A 24,180-nucleotide genomic window follows, 5' to 3' on the forward strand; every position below is an offset into this window, starting at 1 on the left:
CCCATAGCAGGCTGCAAACAGTAAATGGCCACCCCCTCATAGCAGACTACAACAAGATAGCCACTGTCACCCAATGGGTAGCCAGGTCTCCCTTTCCAGGTGCTAGAGAGTAAGAAAAAAGGGTATGGTGCGTATTGCGGCAGACTGTCATGTAGGGATGGCCATTGGTAAGTTAACCATCGATGGTTACCATCGCTGATGCCATCGGTGGTTAACCACGATGGGATGAAACCATTGACAGTGTACCATGGATGGTTTGAATCCATTGATGGCCATCCCTGTGGGGAAAAAGATATGCGAGGGACAAATAAGAGAAGGGGAGGGAATTAGCAGATCACCAAGGGCACTACTATGCTCCAATCCTCAGTGCTGAGGGGGGAAAAAAATCATTACTACCCTCCATCGATGGTGGAGAACTACTGCATCTCAGCCATTGGCGACGGCCATTTTCCGGTGTTCTAAGCACACTCTAGTGCCCAGAGTTTACTGTGCATGCACAGAACGCCAGAAAAGGCCACCGCTGCCATTTTCTCAGCGTTTTGCACATGCGCAGTAGACTCCGAGCACACTCTAGTGCCCGGAGTCTACTAACACTCCGGTGGCTGACCAGCCGCATCAGTTGGCTGCCGGCCACCGCGGAGAGGAGGGGGCCCCGCACAGGGAGTGCACACGGGCCCCCTCCTTTGTTAAGACGCCCCTGATAGCGAGTATATCCTGAGCAGGTCAGATTAACACAGAAACATGCATATATCCATGAGATACATGCATGTTTCTGTGTGTACTTATGTAAATGTTTTTTTGTTTTTTTTAATTACGTGCAGCCCCCCCAAAACCTTACAAGCCCCGAACTTTCTAAAGCCAGTCCTGGTTCTAAAAATACAGGGACAAAATGCGTAGGGGTCCCCTGTATATTAAGAACCAGCACAGGGCTTTGCAGAGCCGGACCTGGTTCTGGAAAACCAGGGGACAAAACGAGTAGGGGTCCCCTGTTAATGCCATAACCAGCACCAGACTTTTTCTAGCGGGGGGGTTTGGGGTAATGCCACAGCCAGGGAAAACCTTTCACCGGTTTCCCTGGCCAAACTATTACCCCTGACCGCTAGCCAGCCCAGGCCGGGGATCCCTGGGGAGTTGGGGACCCCCCAATAAAGGGATCCCCTTCTCCAGGGCACTCCAGGCGTAGACTGATAGCCCAGGGCTATCCCTAGCACCCTAGGGCGGTGGGTGCCGGGTTCATAGTGTTAGTGTTTTGTGTAAATTATAGTGTTAAATATTCTCTTTAGTTGTGGAACTAGACATACTGTACCAGCAAGCCTCTCCCGAATGCTGGTATTTGGAGAACCACAAATACCAGCATGCAGGGCATTACGGGCCTGCTGGCACTTGTAGTTCCACAACTAAAGAAATACGTAAAAAAACACAAACACACGTGATAGTAAAACTTTACGTGATAGTAAAACTTTAATAAAACATACCTTAACACTCACACATACTCACCTAGTATCCGAAGTAATCCATAGGGGTACCTGAAATAAAAATCCATACTCACCTCTCCTATGCGTAGATCGCGTCTTCTTGTCCAAGTCGGCATCCAAAGGGTTAAAATAACAACCCGGAAAAAGCCGTATCATGCCGGACTGAGCAAAGGTATGTGTGTGCACACATACCTTTGCTCCGCGTATATGACTGGGGCACATGTGTGCCCCTTCATTGAAGGAGCCGCCAGCCAATCAGTTGGAGCAGCTCACTGATTGGCTGAGTGCGGTCAGCCTGTCTTCCCCATAGATTTCAATGGGGAGAATTCTCCATTGAAGTCTATCATGGGAACCGCTACATCGTAACCATAAGGTTAATTGAGATTAACCTTGTGGTTACATCATTGATACAATGTCGCAACCAGTGAATGAATGGGAATTCGCATATTTAAGGAGATGGTGTATGTAGAAGACACAACATAAAAACTATTTGAGACAAGCGCCATCATTATTGCTATGTATACTTTTAAAATAATTTTTTTTGGTTAAAAGATTAAAGGAGAAGTTAAAATTTTACAACCAAAAAACAGGAGGTTAAGAAATCACTAGTGAATGAATGGACAATGCTAGCAAATGAACAGACAAGTCTGGGGCTGGGGGCGTGACCACGCATTCGTGTCATCGTGGCCCCGCCCCAAAATGCAGAGATTACCGGCACAGTCTAGCTGGGGGCCACGATGACGCAATGCAGTTACCCCCAGGACTGCCCACCTATTGCAAGGTGAGAGTGGATGCCGGTGGGGGGCGCCGGCCGGGAGACTTGCCCACTCTTCCGGGGAGCCAGGAGCAACACCCGATTTTTGGGAGGCTACTGACCATTTTGGGAGAGTAGGCAAGTGTGCCTATATATATATATATATATATATATAGATACGCGAGTGGCGTGTTGAAAAAACAAACTATAGGTAATCTATATCAACTTGTTTAGTGAAATAAAGTGCAAAAGTTTGCAATATATATACGTGCTATATTAATCAATAAATATATAGTGAAATAAAGTACATAAATTAGTTTTAGCTTCCAGAAATAGCTTTAAAACAATTTATTCACATGTATAAAAAAGAAGGGCCAAACATATATCAGCAAAATCAATAAATCTGCACAGATTAATTATAGCAGCAGCTAGTTAATCTACAATTGTGCAAACAGTGATGAAAAGTGCTATGTGCTGTGCAAAATATATAAACAATCCTTTTACTGTTTCATACAGCTTTCAGAATTAATGTACTTAATAAATATCATAAAAAGCTTTCACAGAACTATTGTCACAAACTCTCGGATGGAATGTGGATGCAGCCCGTATTTAGGGAATTGGCTAGACCTATGCCTGAGGCGCGGAGTCTAATGTGCCGGCAGTATTCACCAGGGACCCTCGCAAGAAGGTTTGGACTTGGCTGCGTCCGACACACAGGTCGCGGCCCTCAGGTTAGGTTCCCCTATACAGGTGCTGGTGAATACGGGATGTCGCGCAGAAGAATAACGTAGTCAACAGGTCAGGTCAATACCAAACAGACGAAACGGTACCAGGGTGCAGACGTAGACAGGTCACAGGGTGTAGCCGAGGTCAGAACAAGATATCAGGAGCCTTACAAGGGATCAGGCGAAATCGGAGTCACGACCAAGCCAAGGTCAAGATCAGGATAACAGGTGAGTATATGGAACGCTGGAGTATGGTATGGAGCCTATACTCTGGCACAGGAATGTTCCCAGCAACTTCCTTTTCAAGGCAGGGCTAGCCTCCGGTGACGTCATCACAATTAGTGCACTGGCCGTTTAAATCTTCTGCAGAAAGGAGCGCACGCCCCTAGGGCAGCCGCGGCCGCCTGCACACAGCCGCAAAAGCACGAGACGGAAGCAGCCAGCGCTGGGATCTCCCCGCCCACTGCCCTCCAGAAAACCAGTGCTGCCGGACCCGGTAAGAGATGACCGGGGTCCGGTACACTGTGACATTACCCCCCCTCTAGGGGTGGGTACCGAACACCCCACAAATGGCTTGTTAGGAAATTTCTGATGGAATTTTTTAAGAAGTTGCGGTGCATGAATATCTGAGGCCATGACCCAACACCGTTCTTCTGGGCCATATCCCTTCCAATCTACCAGGAACTGAACCGATCCCCTTGAAAACCTGGAGTCCAGGATATGCTTCACCTCATAGCCTCCTGATGATCCATTGAAATCACAGGAGGAGGACTGCAAGGTGTAGAGAAACGAGTAAGCACCAGAGGCTTCAGGAGAGATACATGAAACACATTAGGTATCCTAAGTGTACCTGGTTATTTCAAACGGAATGCCACCAGATTGATTACTTGTAGAAAATGAAAAGGACCGATGTACCTGGGAGCAAACTTCATAGTAGGAACTTTAAATCTCAGATGCTTGGTTGCGAGCCAGACTTAGGGGCCCATTTATCATTCAATATTTGAGGTAAAATCCCCGAAAACACATGTTTTCGGGGGTTTACCTCAAATACTAAGTATCCCCCAGATGTATGAAGGAGGGACCGCCGGCAGCCGCCTCCCCCATAGGTTTCTATGGGGAATGCGATGCTGCCAAATGTACCAATATCCGGAATGCGAAGCATTCCCGATATTGGCCCCAGCAGCTAACGCCATCTGAAGATAGCGTTAGCCGCTGTAGTCTATAGGCAACTTACCGCATATCAGCCGGCGGAGGGATCTCCCAGATCCCTACACTGGCAATGGGCGCTGCTCATGTGCAGTCAGCGGGACTGCGCATGCGCAGCAGCCCCGAATGCACTCCAGCCACATTGCAGGAACGGGCTCCTTTCGGAGCCCATCACCCTGCATGTGCCGTATAATACATCCGGCCGTTATGATCGCATTTTGCAATGCGATCATGGGCGGTACTGCATGCCCTGATCGCATTGCAAAATGCGATCATTAATAAATGGGCCCCTTTATCACCCGGACTTAACAATGGGCCCTGCCTCCTCTTCCTGTCTTCAAAAAATGTATACCTTGAAAAGGCTTTGTACAAATTTTTCTTTACCTCCTTCCAAATATCGCAAAATCGATTCACTGTACCATGCACAGCTGCAAGTGGTACTGACTGGAGACCTGGTAACTCGGGTAACAGTGGGGGAATCGGTATGCTTTACCACCGGATGCAAGTCCGGTGGTTGGAATCCCGACAGCGGCTGCCCGACATGGGTGAAAATCCTGATTGGAATTAGGTAAGTATAGACTCACCTAATTCCCTCCCCTAACCCTCCTTAGGGGTGCCTAACCCTAACCTTCCCCCCAGTGCCTAACCCTAATCCCCCCTCTAAGTGCCTAAACCTAACCGCCCCTTCCCCGCCGCCTAAACCTAAGTCCCCCCCGGGGATGCCTAACCCTAACCCTCCCTCCCCCTAGCCTAACCCTAACCTCCCTGGGGGGAGCCTAACCCTAAATCCCCTCCGGGAGCCCTAAACCTAACCCTCCTGATGGAGAGTGCGGAGGGATCTTGCGCTGAGCACATACAGGACAGGCTGCCACAAAATCCTTAACATCTTGACGGACCGTCGACCACCAGTACCCCCTGAGGATTAATTCCAGAGTTCTGTTGACTCCTGAATGCCCACTAAGACGTGAAGAATGTGCCCACTGAAGCAACTTGGACCAGAATTCAGGTGCTACAAATTTTTCCCCGGCGGAATCTTGACCTTGTTGGTAAAAGTTATGAAGCAAGCAGGGTTTAGAATGGCCGTGTCCTCCTTTAATTCCTCCATTTCAGCAGAACTGAATGCTCGAGATAGTGATTCGGCCTTGACATTCTTATTACCCGGCCAGTAGGTAATCACAAAATTAAACCGATCAAAGAATAACGACCACCTGAACTGACGGTAATTTAGACAATGGGCCATCTTGAGATACATTAAGTTCTTATGATCGGTATATACTGTCACTGGAAATTTAGCTCCCTCCAACAAGTATCGCCATTCCTGGAGAGCCAGCAGTTCCTTATCTCCGACAGCATAGTTTATTTCTGGCGCATAGAACTTCCAGGAGAAGAACCCACAGAAGTACCACTTGTTTTCTTTATCCCTCTGTGACAGCACTGCTCCCACGCCACCCGCGGAAGCGTCCACCCCCCCAAAAAAAGGTAGACTACAATTCGGTTGCCTCAGAATAGGCGCTGAAAGGAAGCACTGCTTTAATTGGCCGAATGCTTCCTCTGCCTCAGGTAGCCATACACGAGTGTCTTGACCCTTTTGGTAGGAGCAGTGATGGGGGCTACGATGGACGAATAATTCCTGATGAACCGACGGTAGAAATTGCAAAACCCCAGGAAACGTTGTATAGCTTTCAACCCGACTGGACGAAGCCAGTTTACAATGGTACAGAAAAATATATAACAAAAAACTTGCGCTCCAAATTCACTGGTGCTGCACTGACGGCGAGGATGGTCACCAACAACCTCTAAATCAATCACAGTCAAAAAATACAGTACTTGCAGTCAGTTGCGCTCATCTAGTATACAGAGAACTGAATTCCAATGCCTTTTCGGTTTTGCTAGTAGAACCGTTATCTAAAAAAACTTCTACAGTGTTTCCAATATAGTCCACCTTCTTAGGGTTGAACCATTTTCTTCAGCAGGGTATAAACAAAAAAAAGGAATATATAGGCCAAGAATAGTGAAGCACAGTTTATTCAATAAAATACACTTAAAAATAAACAGTCCATCAGCAAAGCAGCGTACCACAAAGTGTGGGGTGCAGATCAACACACACCCAAACTAGCCAGAAAACAGTCACCTCCCGGGTAAACAGATTACTGCAATTCCCCTTGGTCACCTTCCTTCATACAGTGTCACTTTGGTCAAATGCTGCTCCTTCTATGGACCCACCACCGACGCGTTTCTGCTCCTTACGAGCCTTTATCAAGGTGTAAATGTTACACTTCCCTTCACTCCAATATATACCCTGCACCAACTCCCCATTGGTTAATTGACCCTTCTATCTGATCAACTTTCTAATGTCTAAAATACTGATATCCCAATGATATTACCTTGTTGTCCTCTTTTATTTGATACAAACTTCATACCAGTCGTCACTTAATCTTAGAGATGCACATAAAAATATCCGTATTGAAGTACCCCATGTGATCGCGTGCGTTCCATTCAGTGGAACGCACGATACTTCCGGTTCCGAGTTCCTCACAACATGTTTCTACTCACAGAGTTCATAGTCGGAGATCACCCTCTCTTCCCAGCAGGCGCATCACTATCAGCTGGACGCACACCGCTAGTGACTTTAACAACCTCCGACCATAACTCTGGCTTCTATATCCCGGTGTGCGTTCCAAGTAATGGAGCGCACAATACTTCCGGTTAAACAACTCAATCTCCTCCTAGACCTCCAGGCCTATTAGTCGATGACCACCATGATCCGGACACTATATTCTCTATGGTTTCTAACATCATACTTGGAACGCACACCGGGATATATATTCCTTTTTTTTGAGGTGACAAGAATATGTTTATACCCTGCTGAAGAAAATGGTTCAACCCTAAGAAGGTGGACTATATTGGAAACACTGTAGAAGTTTTTTTAGATAACGGTTCTACTAGCAAAACCGGAAAGGCATTGGAATTCAGTTCTCTGTATACTAGAGGAGCGCAACTGACTGCAAGTACTGTATTTTTTTGACAGTTTACAATGGTGGCAAGCTTCTCTGGATCCATTCTAAGACAGGAACCCGAAATGATGTACCCCAAAAATGTTCGTTCTTTTTGTTCGAAGGAGCATTTCTCAAGCTTGCAAAAGAGCAGGTTAGCCCGGAGTCGTGACAGTACCTCACACACATGTTAGCGATGACTTGCCATATCCTCTGAAAATATCAGGATATCATCCAAATATACCACCACGCACTTGTACAACAGGTCCCGGAAGATATGGTTCATGTATTTTTGGAAAACAGCTGGGGCATTACTTAATCCAAAGGGCATGACTAAGTACTCGTAGTGGCCATCACGAGTCTTAAAGGCAGTCTTCCACTCATCTCCTGACCGGATTCTGATTAGATTGCAAGCCCCACGCAGATCCAGTTTAGTGAAAATTTCTGCCCCTTTTATTCGGTCAAAAAGTTCAGAAATCAGCGGTAGAGAATACCGGTCCTTGATGGCAATTGTATTCAAGCCCCGGTAATCGATACATGGTCTCAATCCTCCTTCCTTTTTCTTAACAAAGAACAGGCCAGCTCCAGCGGGTGATTTAGACTCCCTGATAAACCCCCGCTCCAGATTCTCCTTAACATATTCGGTTACAGCCTGGGATTCTGGAAGTGAAAGGGGAAAAATTCTTCCACGGGGTGGCACCTTCCCAGGTAGTAAGTCTATAGCGCAATCCCACTCCCGGTGAGCAGGAAGCGTCTCTGCAGCCTTTTTACTGAACACATCTCTAAAGGATTTATATGGAACTGGAAGTTGGTCTTCCGGAGAGATGACGGAGCTATGAATGACACAGTGTGGAGGTTTAACAGCTGATAAACAGGATCCACGGCATTGGGAACCCCACCAGCGGATTTGAGGTTCCTTCCAATCTAGAACAGGAGCATGCTTGCGGAGCCAGGGAAGACCTAGAATGATCAGACTCTCGGCTGAAGGAAGAATATAGAATGTTATAAATTCTCAATGAAGAGCCCCTACTTGCATGGTGACTTCGGTTGTCTGCGAGTGAATGGTAGCCGTAGAAAGTTCATTCCCATCCACTCCAATGATGCAAAGGGGTTTTTGCAGCTGAATACTTCAATCCTTAACTTTTGGACCTTCTTAGCCGTAATGAAATTGCCATCAGCACCTGAATCTAAGAAGGCCTTGATGACTTCAGAAGAATTTCCCACGACCAGAGTTACTTCGATGGTAAACTGGGAAGTAACACTGTTTTTTGGGGTGTATTGGAATGCACCTAACCTGACCACCCCTTGATCAGTTAGGCCTTCTCATTTCCCGGACGCTTTGGACAGCCAGAGAGAAGATGACCTGGTCCGCCACAGTACAAGCAAAGTTTATTCTTAAACCTCCTATCCCTCTCTGTGGCAGGGAGACGCAACTTCCCAATCTGCATAGGTTCCTCTAGAGGCTCAGTAGGTGCTGTGAAACGTGGTGCAAGCTTAAAGGTGAAGTGGCGAGACTGTTCCCTTTCATGTGCTCCACTCGGATACACAAGGAGACTAAGTCGTCCAAAGTAGTCAACAATTCCCTCCATGCAAGGACATCCTTAATTTGATCCGACAGCCCCTGCATAAAAGCAGCCACTAGGGCTTTGTTGTTCCACCCCAACTCAGAAGCAAGGGTTCGGAACTGCACGTCATACTGTCCTGCAGATTGATTTCCCTATTTCAGCTGTAAAATGGCCGACCCAGCGGAGGATACCCGTCCAGGCTCATCAAAGACCTTCCGAAAAGCTTTCAGGAACTCAGCACTGTTGTTGACCAGCGGGTCATTCCTCTCCCACAATGGAGAAGCCCAAGCCAATGCTTGACCTGACAATAGCGAGATTATATAAGCCACCTTTGTCCTGTCTGAAGGGAAGCTTGCTGCCTGGACTTCAAACTGGATCGAACACTGGTTCAGGAATCCACAACAGCCTGTTGGATCCCCAAGATACTTTGTTGGATTCGGAACCCGTATTGGTGCGGAAGCCCCTGCGGCAGGTGCAGTAGCGGATGGACCTGGTTGTACCAGAGGTACTTGAGCGACCCCGACTTGCTGCATTAGTGTCTGCAAACACTGCATAATCTGAGCCTGGTCTTGTTTCTTGCTTCTCAACTCTAGCAAGTAAGTTCTCAAGCAGATCTCGTGGTGACAGGTTACCAGCAGCATCCATGTTTTTGGGGCCAGAGTATTCTGTCACAAACTCTCGGATGGATTGTGTATGCAGCCCGTATTTAGGGAATTGGCTAGACCTATGCCTGAGGCGCGGAGTCTAATGTGCCGGCGGTATTCACCAGGGACCCTCGCAAGAAGGTTTGGACTTGGCTGTGTCCGACACACAGGTCGCGGCCCTCAGGTTAGGTTCCCCTATACAGGCGCTGGTGAGTACGGGATGTCGTGCAGAAGAATAACGTAGTCGACAGGCCAGGTCAATACCAAACAGATGAAACGGTACTAGGGATCAGACGTAGACGGGTCACAGGGAGTAGCTGAGGTCAGAATCAGATATCAGGAGCAGTACAAGGGATCAGGCGAAATCGGAGTCACGAACAAGCCAAGGTCAAGATCAGGATAACAGTACTTGGAACGCTGGAGTATGGTATGGAGCCTATACTCTGGCACAGGAATGTTTCCAGAAACTTCCTTTTAAAGGCAGGGCTAGCCTCCGGTGACGTCATCACAAGTAGTGCACTGGCCTTTTAAATCTCCTAGGGGAGCCGCGGCCACCTGCACACAGCCGCAACAGTAGGAGCTGGAAGCAGCCAGCGCTGGGGTATCCCCCCTGCCGTCCATCGAGGGAAGGGACTGAGGACTCATTCAGAGTCGGTCGTTGCGGCCACATGGTCGTACGCCATCGATGTTCGCTAAACCGCGCATGCGGAAAATTCGCAATGCGCGTGCGCAAACTAGCTATTACGATCAGAAATTGTTCTCTCCTTCAACTTGGCCAGGTCGTTAGTTTGAGTGACAGGATGAGGCGTTTGTAGGTGGTAAAAGGGGAAGGTGCTTGTGAACGGGGGAGTGGAGATCCGAACGCAGGCGTGCCTGACTATGCAAATGGCGTTTTATGGGAGTGCATAATTAACTAAGTAGTGTCATGGCACATGTGACATGGGAGGTTTTTACACTGACTTGATCGTAGTGCTTAAGAGAGGGTATGGTCAACCTTAAGGTCTACGAACAGCTCCGATGGTTCCCGATGGTCTCGATTAATCCTTATATGACGTGTAATGGGAACGAGAAGGGGGCGTATTTTTAGTCTTACGGCTGCATCCTCCCCTCGCTCGTCCAGCTAACGATCCCATCTTGCGAGCGCTTCATTTGCATATCCGGCCCCTTTTACCTTACGACCGTGCGGCTGCAACGACCGACTCTGAATGAGGTCCTGAGAGCTGGAGGAGGCTCTGTCGGCAGCGGGCGCCGGGTTCTCCCCGCCCGCTGCCCTCCGGAAAACCAGTGCTGCCAGACCCGGTAAGAGATGACCGGGGTCCAGCACACTGTGACAACTATAGGTCAGTCATAAAAATACAGAGGAAAAGAAATGACATATTTAAAAGTAATAATAATTATTTAAACAAAAAAATATGCTTATCTGATAAAACAGTTCAAAGTTCATAAGGCAGGAGGAAGCAGCTTCCCAACATGTTTCATCCACATAGGACTTCATCAATGCAGAGATTTCCGGCCACGATGACGCAATGCACTTCACCCCGGACCGCCCACCTATTCAAGGGAGGCTACCGACCATTTCGGGAGAGTAGGCAAGCGTGCCTATATATAAATGTATATATAAAACCATCATCACCAGCCACTTAAACTCAAACACGCTCTAGAGCTACTACACTTTTCTGAATGTTAGGAAAGCATACAGACTGTCTAGTCTTAGTGTCTATTGGGACTTGGTTGCTGTCCTGGTATTAATAATGTAGCCCAGTAAACATAAAAGGTGGATTACAAAATCTACTGACGTAAAAAAGCAGACAAACAAAACAAGCAGAAAAACAAAGCAGAGGCATTAACATTAATAAAGAATCACAATGAAAAAAATGAAAACTTAGTATTATGCTGTCACCATAGGTAGTGCCACAGATGGTACTGTAGATCTGTTCACACGCGCACCCTGAAACACTGTAAGAAACAAAACCTACATACTTATGGTTCCCATACACTTTGCCATTTTGATGGACATTTAAGCTATTTTAGACATTTCTGGCTGCAAATCAGAGCATACATTGACCTAAAAGAGAGCACGATCATGTTCAATATCTACACGGAATCGATCAGGCGTCGAATGGTACAAATAGTAAATCCAGTTGTATGATAACTACATTAAAAAGAAAGAAAAAAAAGAGGTGCAACATAAAAATCAGTAGTTAGACCAGGTATTAGAGCCCAAAAAAGTAGATAGAGGGGTTCATTCACAAGCTCCTGGGTCCCCACACCTCATTAATAATACTAACCTCTAAGGAGTCCTGTGTCGGTGGCATGGCGGCCATTTTCTCAGAGATTTGTGCAATAGCGATGTCTCCAGGTCCATGGCGGGGGCACCATGTTACAAGAGTTCAGCGCATGTGCAGTAGACTCTGGGACAGTGTAAGTGTTAGCGATCCCATACGCAAATGCGAAAGACATCGGACACTTACGTCGTGCACGCACAATAAGGGTATCCCGGACTATTCACGCATGCACAACAATTACCTAACTGCTGGAAAATTGTCATTACGTCCACCTCTGAATTAGGGCCACTGTTCAGCTTCAGCAGCAGTAACCTAGTAAAAGGGCGTCACTGGGTCTCCATAGCAACCATTAAGGTTAAACTGCTGCACCTTACCGCTTATTGCAACACTGTCCACAAAAAAATCTGCCACTAATTTTGATAGAAAGTGATCAGAGGTAAGATGGTGAAATCTAAGCCGCATCCAAGTATAAGGTCACCTAAGGGTTGTCTGTGCTATTCAACTACTTCTACATAAATCTAAAATAATAATAATGATAACAAAAATAATGATAGTAATTAAACAGGTGAAGCCATTTGGGTAAATAGCACTAACAATGACGTATTGATGGCGCTTTGTCTAAATTCACAGTTTTGCAAGTTCTATTGTCAAATAATGTGGATACAATAAAATATAAACCAGAAGAAAATTTTTAAAAAAAGTAATTTTTCCCCTTCGCTGATTGTTTCAAACAAATGGTACTTTGCATTGCTTGTTGTCCTGCAATTGGTAGGAGTTTCACATCTGTATAGCAAGTACAGCAATTTGCAGTTATAATTTGCATCAATTTTAGCCCACTTCTTTGCGTAGTAATTAAAACAATTTTATGCAAATGTACTCGTTAATATTTCAGTCACATTCAAGTATTTATATTCCTCCCCCCTTCGGTGGAAATTGCCAAAAGCAAATATTTAAATTATTTTTACCAGTTCTATTTAGCCCCGAGGAGGCGAAGTATGTCCTGCCTATCAGCAAGTCATCACATTAAAAAAAGTATATTCAAAATCGTTGAACAAATTAAAATTATCCATGCTTTAATGTAAATGTAAAACTCATATTATTTTGATTTTGGAGTATAGTAAATAGAAACGGGAAATTATTACATGTGAGGAAAATGTATGTACCCATATTTTGTGCACTGAACTAGGTGTGAGGGGTGGCACTACTTCTCTGGCAACTAAAGGGGAGATATATTAAACCTTCTAAACTAAACAAGTGAAGGTGTTGCCATTGGGGGAGACAGGAGGACACATGTCAGGGGCCCAGCCCAGGATGCCCAGCTGGCATTATCAGTTTTTTTTTTGGTACCCGGATGGAAGATCTGCAGTGTCTACTCTATATAGTCAGTACTGTAGGTCGTTACCAGTTGGTCAATAGGGTCAACAGTTAAAAGGTCGACATGGACTTGGCTCAACAGGGTCAATTGTCGACAGTGAAAAAGGTTGACACAAATGGTCGACACAGAAAAGGCTGATACATGGTTTTTCATGATTTCTAGGGTTAGGGTAGGCATTTGGAGGAGGGTTAGGCTGCGGAAGGGGACTGTTAGGCACTAGGGGGAGGGTTAGGGTTAAAATAACAAAAGAATATATGCCAACCTTTTTCTGTGTCGACCCTTTGACCCTGTCAACCTTAGTCCATGTGGACCTTTTTACTGAGGCCCATTTTACCCCGTCGACTTATTAACTCTGTCGATCTTTTATATCACACCTGTTTTTTTTTTTTTTTAAGTAATTTGGGCGGCATGCAAATTACAGATGCAGCGGTTGCAGCCTCTTGCAATGTGCATAAGCAGCCCCGCCTCTGCCTATACTCTTTCCTTCCACACTGCTACCACTATTGGTTGGCCCAATGGACGTCAATTGCTGTGGTGGAGTGCACAGAAATAGTATGGTTATCAAGGAGAGCATACAGCTCCTAACACTTTGCAGGCTGTGTTTGAAACAGGACCGGCTCGAGGCATGTTCGACCAGAGCGGTCGAACAGGGGCGCCACCCCAGAGGGTGCACCCCTCCCAGCCATTCCCGATTTCAGCGGGATAGTCACGGTTTTTGGGCACTGCCCCGCTGTTCCACCCGCGAGATAAAGTGTCCCGCGGACGGTCAGGAGGTTGGGCACCTCCACCGCCGCAGCTGTGTCGGCCCCGGAGAAGAGGAAGAGCGCTGGGGGCAGCCAAGCTACTGACGTAGTGCTGGGCTTGCCACCAGCCTGATGTTAAAGGGAGGCGTGCCATACGGACCCCCCCAAATAACATAATTTATGGGGCGTGGCCTATGTTAATTAGATCACTACCCCTGGAGCCGGACTTGGTTTGATAAATGACAGGAGCTGATTGGTTGGTACTTTATCACTTTCCAAGGCTTAGTGCATCTCCCCCAACTTTTGCTGCATATACAGTATTTGCTTTATCCACTCCTGAAAAATTTTTATTTCTCTAACCATTGTTTTATCCATTATATTCTGAGATATATTGTTAGATATAACATATCCCTCCATGCATACCTGCCAACTTTCTGGCTTCCTCCCTTCAAGGCGCAGCAGTGGGGGCATGGTACGGCATTGGGGGGTTGCAAAGTCATGGCGCTGCATAGGTGCAATGCGGGGAATGTGACTGCAAAAGTGAGTCATCGTGGCTCTGTATCTTGCTATACAATGCAGAGATTACTTGTATTGTAAAGATGGGGGCGTGGCTGTGATGACGCAAATCGTGTCATCGGCTGTCCGCACCAGCCTCCGGAAGACTTGAATGCTCTTCTGAGCGGCCAGGAGCAGCGCCCTAAATTCGGAAGAGTGCCGGCTGTTCCGGGAGAGAAGGGGGACTCAATTCCTATGGGTGGCCCTGCCCATAGTAACCAATCAGCTTCTTGCTTTCATTTATTTAGTACATTCTATAAAATAATAGCTATAATGTAATTGGTTGCTATGGGTAATTCCTCCACTTGCCCTCTTTAGAAGGCTTGATAAATCTCCCCCTCAATCTCTACTAGACAGAAGAGCAGTGATCAATCTACTTTGGCGAGCATCTATCCTCTGCAGGGCATCTGCATCTACAGGTCCCTCTGTGTGGAGCAGATGATATTGATCTGGTACTGTACATTCCAATAGTTAAGGTCTGGTAGTCAACACACAGAAGTAGAATTACAATTGATAAAGCATAAAGACTTTTAGATTCTGTCATACTCCGTCCACCATTTATTTTTCGAAGGATCTGCCAACAACGGTCGATGTACCCAGGAAGGATCCCTATGGACCTTCATGGAAGGAAGTGCCCAGGCCGATCATATGTTGGGCCCCTCAGGCACACCCCACACCCAGCTCATCGATGGGTAACTCGCATACCTCCCAACATGACACTCTCCAGGAGGGACACAATGCTCTGGTCCTGGACTTCCCTGGTAATTTATGATTGGTGGCGGCTCCAGAGGTGGGGCTGCAGTACAGTCCAAAATTCAAAAACGGGAGTCACACCAACTGCCAGTGAGTCCCAGCCAGTGATGTTTGGCAGGGTGTGAAATGACAGTTGGTGTGACTCCCCTATTTGAATTTGAACTGCGCTGCAGCCCCACCTCTTACCAGGGAAGTCCAGGACCAGAGCATTGTGTCCCTCCTGGAGAGGGTCATGTTGGGAGGTATGAACTCATCAAATTATGACAGAGGGTTTTTCCTCTACTTTGGAGATACAGGTGATTCCACCAAGATGAGTTACATTATAGATGACATCTTCAGCAGAAAAATATTTAACAGAAAGTTTCAATCCTCTTATTGGAAAAAGAGAGACTACCAGTGTGATGTGCTGACTGTGATCTCAGCAGTAAAGGGTCATCACTGACGCTGTCCATTATCTCACCCATGGCTTTACAACCACTACTGATTAGACTGAATCGTCAGATGATAATTTAAGCAGTAAGTCATATATGTGCCACCATAATTTAGGTAACCCACATAATTTGTAAACAGGGCATTTTATATAATCTGTCAATGTATCCTTCAGTTTATTCTAGTGCAAAATACTCAGGTGAACATTTTTCTATGGCTGAATATGTTCTCTGTCTTAGATTTTCAGTTATCCAGGCATTTATGTCCCATCCTCTGAATCCAGCAATTTCATTAACATTTGAATAGTAATCTATATCCACTTTCACCTTTGGAGAGCAGAGAAAATTAAAATTCAGAGAACAGCATTTAGTCATAAGGCTCATGTAGAAAATAACCCAGTGCAAAAAGAATAGATCGGACCAGGGGTTTCGAAACATTTTTGTCATGCGGAGGGAGGAGGGCATAATTTAATTTTTGCACCCCCCCCCCGCCCATCTTACCTGTTACTGGGCGCATAGGCGCCAGAGCACAATAGTGGTGCAGCAGGAGGCAGGGACTGGAGCAGCGGCCGCGGATGGTCAGGCACTGCACGGAGGAGGAGGTGTAATATGCAGTCATTTAGCTTAAAGACCGCACATTACACCTCCTCCTCCTTGCAGTGCAGGTCACGCATGCGCACTTGTCTCACTGCTCTGAAAGGAGCAGTGAAAAGATTCACTGCTGCTCGCAGAGATAGCTGACTTTTCGGATCCGCTGTCTCCGCACCGGAGCAATGAGATTTGTAAGTGGCGGTTTAGGAATTTGAACTGGATTCGGAGGGGGACTGGGAACCAATGAAGTAAGTTGCAAAGGGGGGAGGATGATGCAGAGTGGTTAGGAATAAAAATGAGACAGGTCGCATTGTTTATGATGATTGAAATAGGGAGACCAGTGAGGAGGTGGTTACAATAGTTGAGGTGGGAGATGATGAGTGCATAAATGAGGGTTTCAGTGGCATCTGGGATGAGAAAGGGCCTGATCTTACAGAAACAGTAATAGTGAATCGAGGGTGACATAGGCAGCAGACATGAGGTTGTCAGAAGAGAGAAAGATAGGTGAAAGGGTGGTGTCCAGGAAGGGAGGGAAGATGGAGTTTAGTTCTGGACATTTTTAGTTTGAGAAAGTTGCAGTATATTTTTTTTACTTCTCCGCTGAATGGCCTTTTTTTTTTTTTACTGCATTTAGTTGCCGTTCCTCCACACACTGTGGGGATCATGAACACCTTCACATATTGAAACCACAACAATCAGCAGATAAATAATTACACAGTTTGCAAAATAGAGTAAAATGCTCCCTATACATAAACAGGGCCCAAACCTATAGGGACACCCATCTATGTGGCTTGTGGCCATCCCTGACCAGGGTACCCAGACTGCACATACCAGGGGCAAACGCGGGATTTTTAAGGGAGGTTTCCATATTATATATATATATATATATATATATATATATCCTTTTGTAATGAAGCGGCACTCTCAGACTTGTGATGAAAAAAAGTATTTACTGCATCAGCTAATTCAACGTTTCGGGGTCATCCCCCTTCGTCAGGACCTCGAAACGTTGAATTAGCTGATGCAGTAAATACTTTTTTTCATCACAAGTCTGAGAGTGAAGCTTCATTACAAAAGGATATGTGGAGGGGTTCTATGCCCCAGGGTGAGCGCCTCAGCAGGAAAAAATTTTTTTGCTCATGTCATTGTAGAGTGCTGGTGACTGGTTGTGAATATATATATATTTACACTGTGTGTATATATGCAATACATATATATATATATATATACACACACACACATACACTGTATATATATTTATATATATATGTAGGTGTGTGTACACACATACATACATACACACGGTATATACATACACAAGCATATAGATATACACGCATATATACATACATGCACACATGCATATGTCACACATACCTTACACGCGCACATGTCACTTATACATTACAAACAAACTTACCTTGCAGCAGATCTGATCGGTACAGGACCTAGCAGGCGCGGACCTTGGGAGTATGGCAGAAGGAAACCCATCGCAGGAGGCAAGCAGCAGCCCACAGTGCACCCAAACAAAGTCCAAAATGCCTGCTGTCTGCCTCCAGTAAAGGGTGAGCTGAAATCGAGGGGAGCAGCCCCAATCAGCACCTCCACTACCCACGGAGCTCCTGCCGGCCCGCGCCAGCGCACTTTGCAAGCTGGGCTAGCCAAAGGTGGTGTAAGAAAAATGCTGGGCTGGGCGCCCATAAAAAAGGGCCTGTGGCAAACACGGTCATCTAACAGGACATTGTGACTGTCATATTATACTACAAAGTGTAATAACTGTGGTACCCCTTGGGGTACCTATACTGTATCACAGTGTATACAACAATTGCACTACAGCTGTACTTGAGGCCGGGAATTGGTGAACCCAGATCTGTGCAAAATACAATAATAAAGCAGTAACCTAATAACGCTGAAAGAAGAGGTTTTATGCAGCTCACACGTCACTCACATCCCTTTGGATCTAATATTAGCATTGCTAAATCTAGGCAACACAAGAATGTCATTTAGTTATTCCTGAGGATTACACCAGGACTATCCAGGCTACAGAGAAAGGATACATTCACAATTAGGAGACATTTCCAAAACTAGGTATATAGAAGAGATATATTATAGCCCAAGGGTAGGCAGCGGAAGGCATTCCAGCTGCTGTGGAACTATACCTCCCAGCATGTCCTGCCACAAAGTTTTGCTGCTAAAACTGTGGCATTGCATTCTGGGATGTGTAGTTCCACAGCAGATGGACTGCTGGCCATTGTCAACCTTTATTCTAACCAATTGCAACCAATTAGATTATGACAGTTGGGTTTAGCTAATCAAACTTGTGACTGGCTGCTATGGATTAAATCCCATTCCCCTGTGTGCCACTTTCATCGGCGTATTTGGGAGGTCGGTGTAAGAGAGCTGTGTGGTCTCTTATATCAGGAAATAGACGGGGAAGAATCATAATTGCATAAATAAACCATATATACAGTATATAACGCCGAAGGAAAGAAAGAGAATACATAAATAAATCACAATGATTGGTAGGATCCATCGCATGGTAAATCAGTAGCATGTTACTCACAGACTATAAGGAGTTAATCTGGCTAATGGTATATTCCACATATGATCCTTTGTTTCCAGCAATTCTCATTCCACTCATTCATCTATGTTTGGATGGTGGTGGCTTCAGCTGTCACAATCAATGTGACAGGACACAGTCACGGTAGACGCAGTGACAATGAGAACTTTGCAATGAAATCATTCTCAGATAAGTGTGTCACCCCCATGAGGGCACAATGACTACATGAGTCCCTGGAACCATAGAATGCTCGCCAAAGTTACATAATTATACAATCGATATGGTAATGGAATCGCTTTGGGGGCGATTCAGACCGGGACGCTAAGCTGCGCTCTCACGCAGCCGTCAGGGGCCGGGTATGCAAATTCTGCGTTTGCACTGTCTGGCTTAAGGATGCCCTCTATGTTTTAGAGAGCAACGCAGAGCGAGCGCACGCCAGTGTAATGACGCCCACTTTTCTTTATTAGCACACGTCATCTCTAGGCAGCGTGTGATTAATCAGTAACATTGAGAGCCAACGGAGCTGCACGCAGTGCTTGAGGTAGAGCCTACCCCGCCGCAAGCACTGCGATCACTGCAGGCAGAAATACAACCAAGTGACGTGTACAATGATACCTCCATGCCCATTAAATTCCGTTTTGATGCCTAGAAACGTCTGCGTTCCCACCAACACTCTCCCGTTCACAAGCAAATTCCCCTGTTACCACCCACAAACGGTGCTGTCACTCAATGTAGCGCTCAGTCTGTGTTGAATGAGCGCACGATTCCCGATCTAAATGACTGGCTTGCGCACGCGCACTGCAACTTTTACGCATGCAGAAACTGGCGACAAACGCCCATAGCGAGCGTTCGCAGCTTAGCTTCCGGGTCTGAATCAGGCCCTTTATCTTTAGAAGTGACAGACTCATTTATTTCCAGAAATCATACATGCATTATTATGACAGTATGCCTATCATCATTATTCCATCAGGCACCTACCTGAATTCCACACACATGGCTATACATCATCAGTGCTTGCTGTTTGAGAGACTTTTGCTGAAACTATTGTTTTTCCCAAACACCCGCATGCCGTCTCCAGCTTCTGGCTGTAACTTCACATTCGGTACGGTAAAAATGGAAGACACTACAAGGACAGAGAGAGACAGCGCGTTAAAGTTACCTGTGCCACCCGCAATGGTCCACAGAGTTTCTACCACAGATAACACTGGGAAAAATACATAAATGAACTTGAAGAACTGGTAGAAATGTTTATTGCGCACTTTTCACTTACACCACACATAACTATTCTCCCAGGATGGACAGGAGACTCCTGGATTTCAGGCAGCTGCCTCAGACTTCTAGATTATAGCAGCCTCCTGCATCCCACCCACTTCCCCAGTGAAATGGGCTGTTTCAGAGCTTGATGACAAGATTTGTTGTGAAAGGCATCATTGTGGGCCCACCTCTCCTGATTAATGGCACATATCACGACATGGGGAGACAGTGGCTGGCGCCATTATGGGGTGATTCACAGCACCACAATCCCAGATGACCCACCTTGAGATCCCCCTCCCAGAGATCCCAAAGGGGAAAAACAAAATGTAATCAAATAGGAATCAATCACATCACTAAGACATTATATGGAGGTGGCAATTGGGGCAGCCACTTTGGTTCCAGCTTAGTGGAAAAAAGGTGGTAGTGTTTTAGGGATACTGGTGGTTTCCTTCAGGAGTAGAGTGTGGTATGATTTTGAGAGCTGAAAATGCAGCCCATCGACGCACTACAAACAAAGGTCACAGAATAAGTATTTTGCAAACTGTCTTCGGGTACTTTTATCCAAAACGTTATGCCTTGGTGATGCCACCAGTGGCCAGCAAAAACATAAACCGCATTCTGCTGATTAATAGATCGTCTGAAAATGGCTGCCTCCACATTGTGACGTCATGGTTCCTAGCAAAACGATATGTCACATTCACATTCTCAGGAATAAAAGTTACAGTAAGCCCAAAACAATGATTTTCTCCACTGTAAGTACAGTAGGTAAGAGATGACCTATACCTCTGAGTCAGGGCTGGCTCCTAGTGAACTGATAGGCTCCATTCAAATGGACTGAACAAACTAGCTACCTCCATTTCATGGCTCAGTGGGTCCAATGTTTGCTAATTTATTAATAGGCCACATTCTGATGAATACAGGTTTGGCTTACAGAGTACCTCAGAGATGTTATTAATTCCTATGGAATAGAGAGGTCACATTCTCACTAACAACAGAGAAACCCACAAAATGGCTTCCACCGCTGATTGTAGGTAACAGGTGCAGTCTACTCCCATGTCAGCTGGTCCCTATTATACTGATAATATAAAAATGCAGCCTAATAGAAGCCACAAAATAGCTGCTGCCAATTCCTGCCTCAGTGATGTGACTGGTTCCTAGGTCCATAGGCTTACATAACCTGGGCTGCATTCTCATACATATTGGTCCTGCAAACAAAATGGCTGCCGCCCCGTTTGAAGACAATGGATGCCATTTAATTTACAAAATCAAGATGCTGTCTCTGAAAAACAACAGTGACTACACAGACCCAGCTTAGCATATCTTTGTTTCCTAGAAATGTTTACAGCAAATATTTTCAATATATAAAACTAAGCTCTCAGCATATGTAACAGGGACTCTTTTTTTTTTTCTTGCAACTGGATTTGTGTTTCATAATGATTATCTTCCAGACACAGAAACCGTATTTCTCTAACTTAAATTTTCACTGGAGGCATTTAAAGAAAACCTTCCTTTAAAATATAATGATTTTTCATCTTTATTCTCCCCCCTTCAAAAGGTTTCACTGCTCCCGATGTTTAACGTTATGCAAAGACGTGTTTCTGCCAGTGAATATCTCTTATGGTTATGCTTCTGTAAATTACCTGCTGTGAGCTGATAAAAGGATTAATGCTGCCAAAATTCTTAATCTGTGAAATTACAAATTAAATTCTCATATTAAAAATACCACCCTGAGGTATTTTTTGTGGTTTTAATTCCCCTCTGGTGTTCTGCATACATTGTGCTTGTTAATGACTAGGACAAGTCCCCCTCTCTGCTGTCAGCCTGCTGAAGAGTGATAATGGGTAGGCACTGCTTTGCCGAAAGATTTAACCACTGGCTGATAAACTAAGTGGCAACTGGGTAATAACTCAATATTGAGTGAAAAGTACTACTAGAGAATACAGAATTGAGAGACTATCAAAATCCTAGCTGTGCTTAATCATTCATTGAGATCGGATTGAGATGTCAGAAGTGGAGAATGATCATAGCAGGATTCAGTGCTGGGAGAGAATGAAAAAAAAAAAAAAAGAATGAATTTTACTACTTAATTCTAATCCGGCCCCATTCACAGCTCTTATGCATAAGCTACAGTAAATTTAATGGATAAGGACCCTGAAATAATTCTGCATATGTACTGTGGGAAATCATATATGTAGACCTTAGAGAAGGGGTGGACAGGAGATGACAAGCTACAGTATTTGGGTGACAGTCTGAATGTTACGAGCATGTACAGTATGTGACCGGGTCAACAAAACAGTAACATTAGACTTATTTATGGTTACACATATGAATCAGAAAAAGTAGTACGCAGCTGCAGCACATTTTAAGAGGATCAGGGCGCCTATTTATCTGCCGTAAGAATACATAGGTGCAGGCCCAACTTCCAGTTTTTGGAACTACCCCCAGAAAGGTGCACTACCTACAGTATGCTTGCAAAATTGCAAATTCAGCTAGAAAACACACATAGGGGTTGTCACCCAGGCAAAGTGGCAGTAACTGCGGGCAGGAGCGGAAGCCAGATTTACTTTACTTCATGGTCATTTGAGAATCTGATGCCGAAAAAGAGGAAAATGCAGGTGCACACTCTGGGCCTGATTGAGACCCGCTCGCGAGCAGGTCGATGTTTGGCCACTGCGCATTCGCACACCGGAGCCAGCTCCGACGTGCGCATGCGCGAGACCCGGCTAGCGACGGGCGCTCCGTCACTCCGGGTCTAGCAGCAAAAGGGGGTGGCTGTCGATGTTGATTGACAGCTCGCCCCGTTTTGTAGGAAGGGAGGGGGGGTGGCTGGCCAAACGGAGGCGTTCCCGACGGAACGCCTGCCGGTTGGGGGCGGCCCCACTGACATCACGAGTGATGTCAGTGGGGAGCTTCCAGCTCTATTAAGAGCCAGAAGCTCACTGGGGCTTGCGGGAACGAGAACCTATCGCAAGGGTCTTGTCGCAAGCCCCGATGGTCGTGACCATCACCTGGCCGCTTGCAATAGCTGCAATAGCTGTGGGTGGTCACCCACAACTATGCGAGCGGCCAGGAGGCCGCACCAAAAAAAACAAAAAAACGCCCTGATTCAGAGCGAGCGCTCTTTCAGAGCTTCCGGCTCTGAATCAGGCCCTCTAAGCACACTGATGATCAAAATATTTATAATAAACTCCAGCAATTGAAATTTTTTTAAAAATAAGGCTCTTAGTACAGGTTTGTTCCTACAGATGTGTCCTCATACATCTAGCCTCCTTGCGTGTTAAACAGCCATTCTAGTCGCCGAGCGTCATTTCGTGCAACATTTTATCTTCAAATGCGATGCAAATAGATAGCACAAGCAGCTTCTGATGATTAGAATGATATGCGGCATGCCTTTACTCTGTATGCGACTGCGGGTGCATCTGCATGCGAAACGCTACGTTACAGTGTCACAGCCACTGACACTGTAACGTAGCATTTCGCATGCAGATTCACCCGCAGTGGCATACAGAACATAGGCATGCTGCATATCATTCTAATCATCAGAAGCTTCTTGTGAGTCCTATTCACATAGGTGAGCGAATAAAACGTATTTGACGGTAAACGTTGCAAGAAAAGACGATCAGCACTACCGAGTCACGCGGAGCTCCCGCGTTATGTGTAGCGTGACTTGAAGCGCACAGAAAATAGTTGTACGAGGACACATCTGTACCACATCACAGTGAAACTCATCATGTGGGTCCCTAACATGCCTAATACTGACACATTATATACGTTTATCTAGGACTTACCATTACTAGTATTAAGGATTTTCGGGACCCACCTGATAAAGTACTGTAGGCAAACATTTTTGACCAAACGTACTAATGCTGGCCATACACGCTACAATTATCGGGGCGATCCGCCTGATATCGGCGGATCGGCCCGATAATTGTAGCGTGTGTGCGGGCGACCGAGGGTTAAATATTGCTCGGTCGGGCATGCAGGATTGTCCAGTATGCCCGTCAGATGCAATATTTACCCGGTAACTGTCGGCCGCATCGGACAGTGTATGCCCAGCGAGGCCGACAGACAGACATTTCTTGTGTTCCTTCCTACGTCTCCTCCCCCTCTCTCACAGTGTATGCCGGCGACATCTGCGGCTGGCAGCCGGCCAGATAGAATGTCTGCCGGTCTGACAGACATTTTATCTGGCTGTGTATGCCCAGCATAAGAAAGAACCTTATTTACAAATAAAAAGTTAATTGGAGTTTATTATAAATATTTTGATCATCCAT

The 24,180-nt window shown here is 45.8% G+C and overlaps 1 protein-coding gene across 4 annotated transcripts in view; it reads right to left on the minus strand.

Annotated features, from left to right (window-relative positions):
- The window catches only part of CDK14 (cyclin dependent kinase 14), a 691,508-nt gene that overhangs the window by 91,237 nt on the left and 576,091 nt on the right, over positions 1–24,180 (minus strand). For all 4 annotated transcript variants that reach the window (XM_088459604.1, XM_088459603.1, XM_088459605.1 and 1 more), the window contains one exon: positions 19,631–19,775. In XM_088459604.1, coding sequence (XP_088315730.1) covers positions 19,660–19,775 — 116 coding nt within the window. In that variant the 3' untranslated portion in view covers positions 19,631–19,659. The remainder of the gene's footprint in view (positions 1–19,630; positions 19,776–24,180) is intronic.

The sequence above is a fragment of the Taudactylus pleione genome, unplaced genomic scaffold (assembly GCF_031769625.1).
Source record: "Taudactylus pleione unplaced genomic scaffold, aTauple2 ptg000916l, whole genome shotgun sequence".
Lineage (NCBI taxonomy): Eukaryota > Metazoa > Chordata > Amphibia > Anura > Myobatrachidae > Taudactylus > Taudactylus pleione.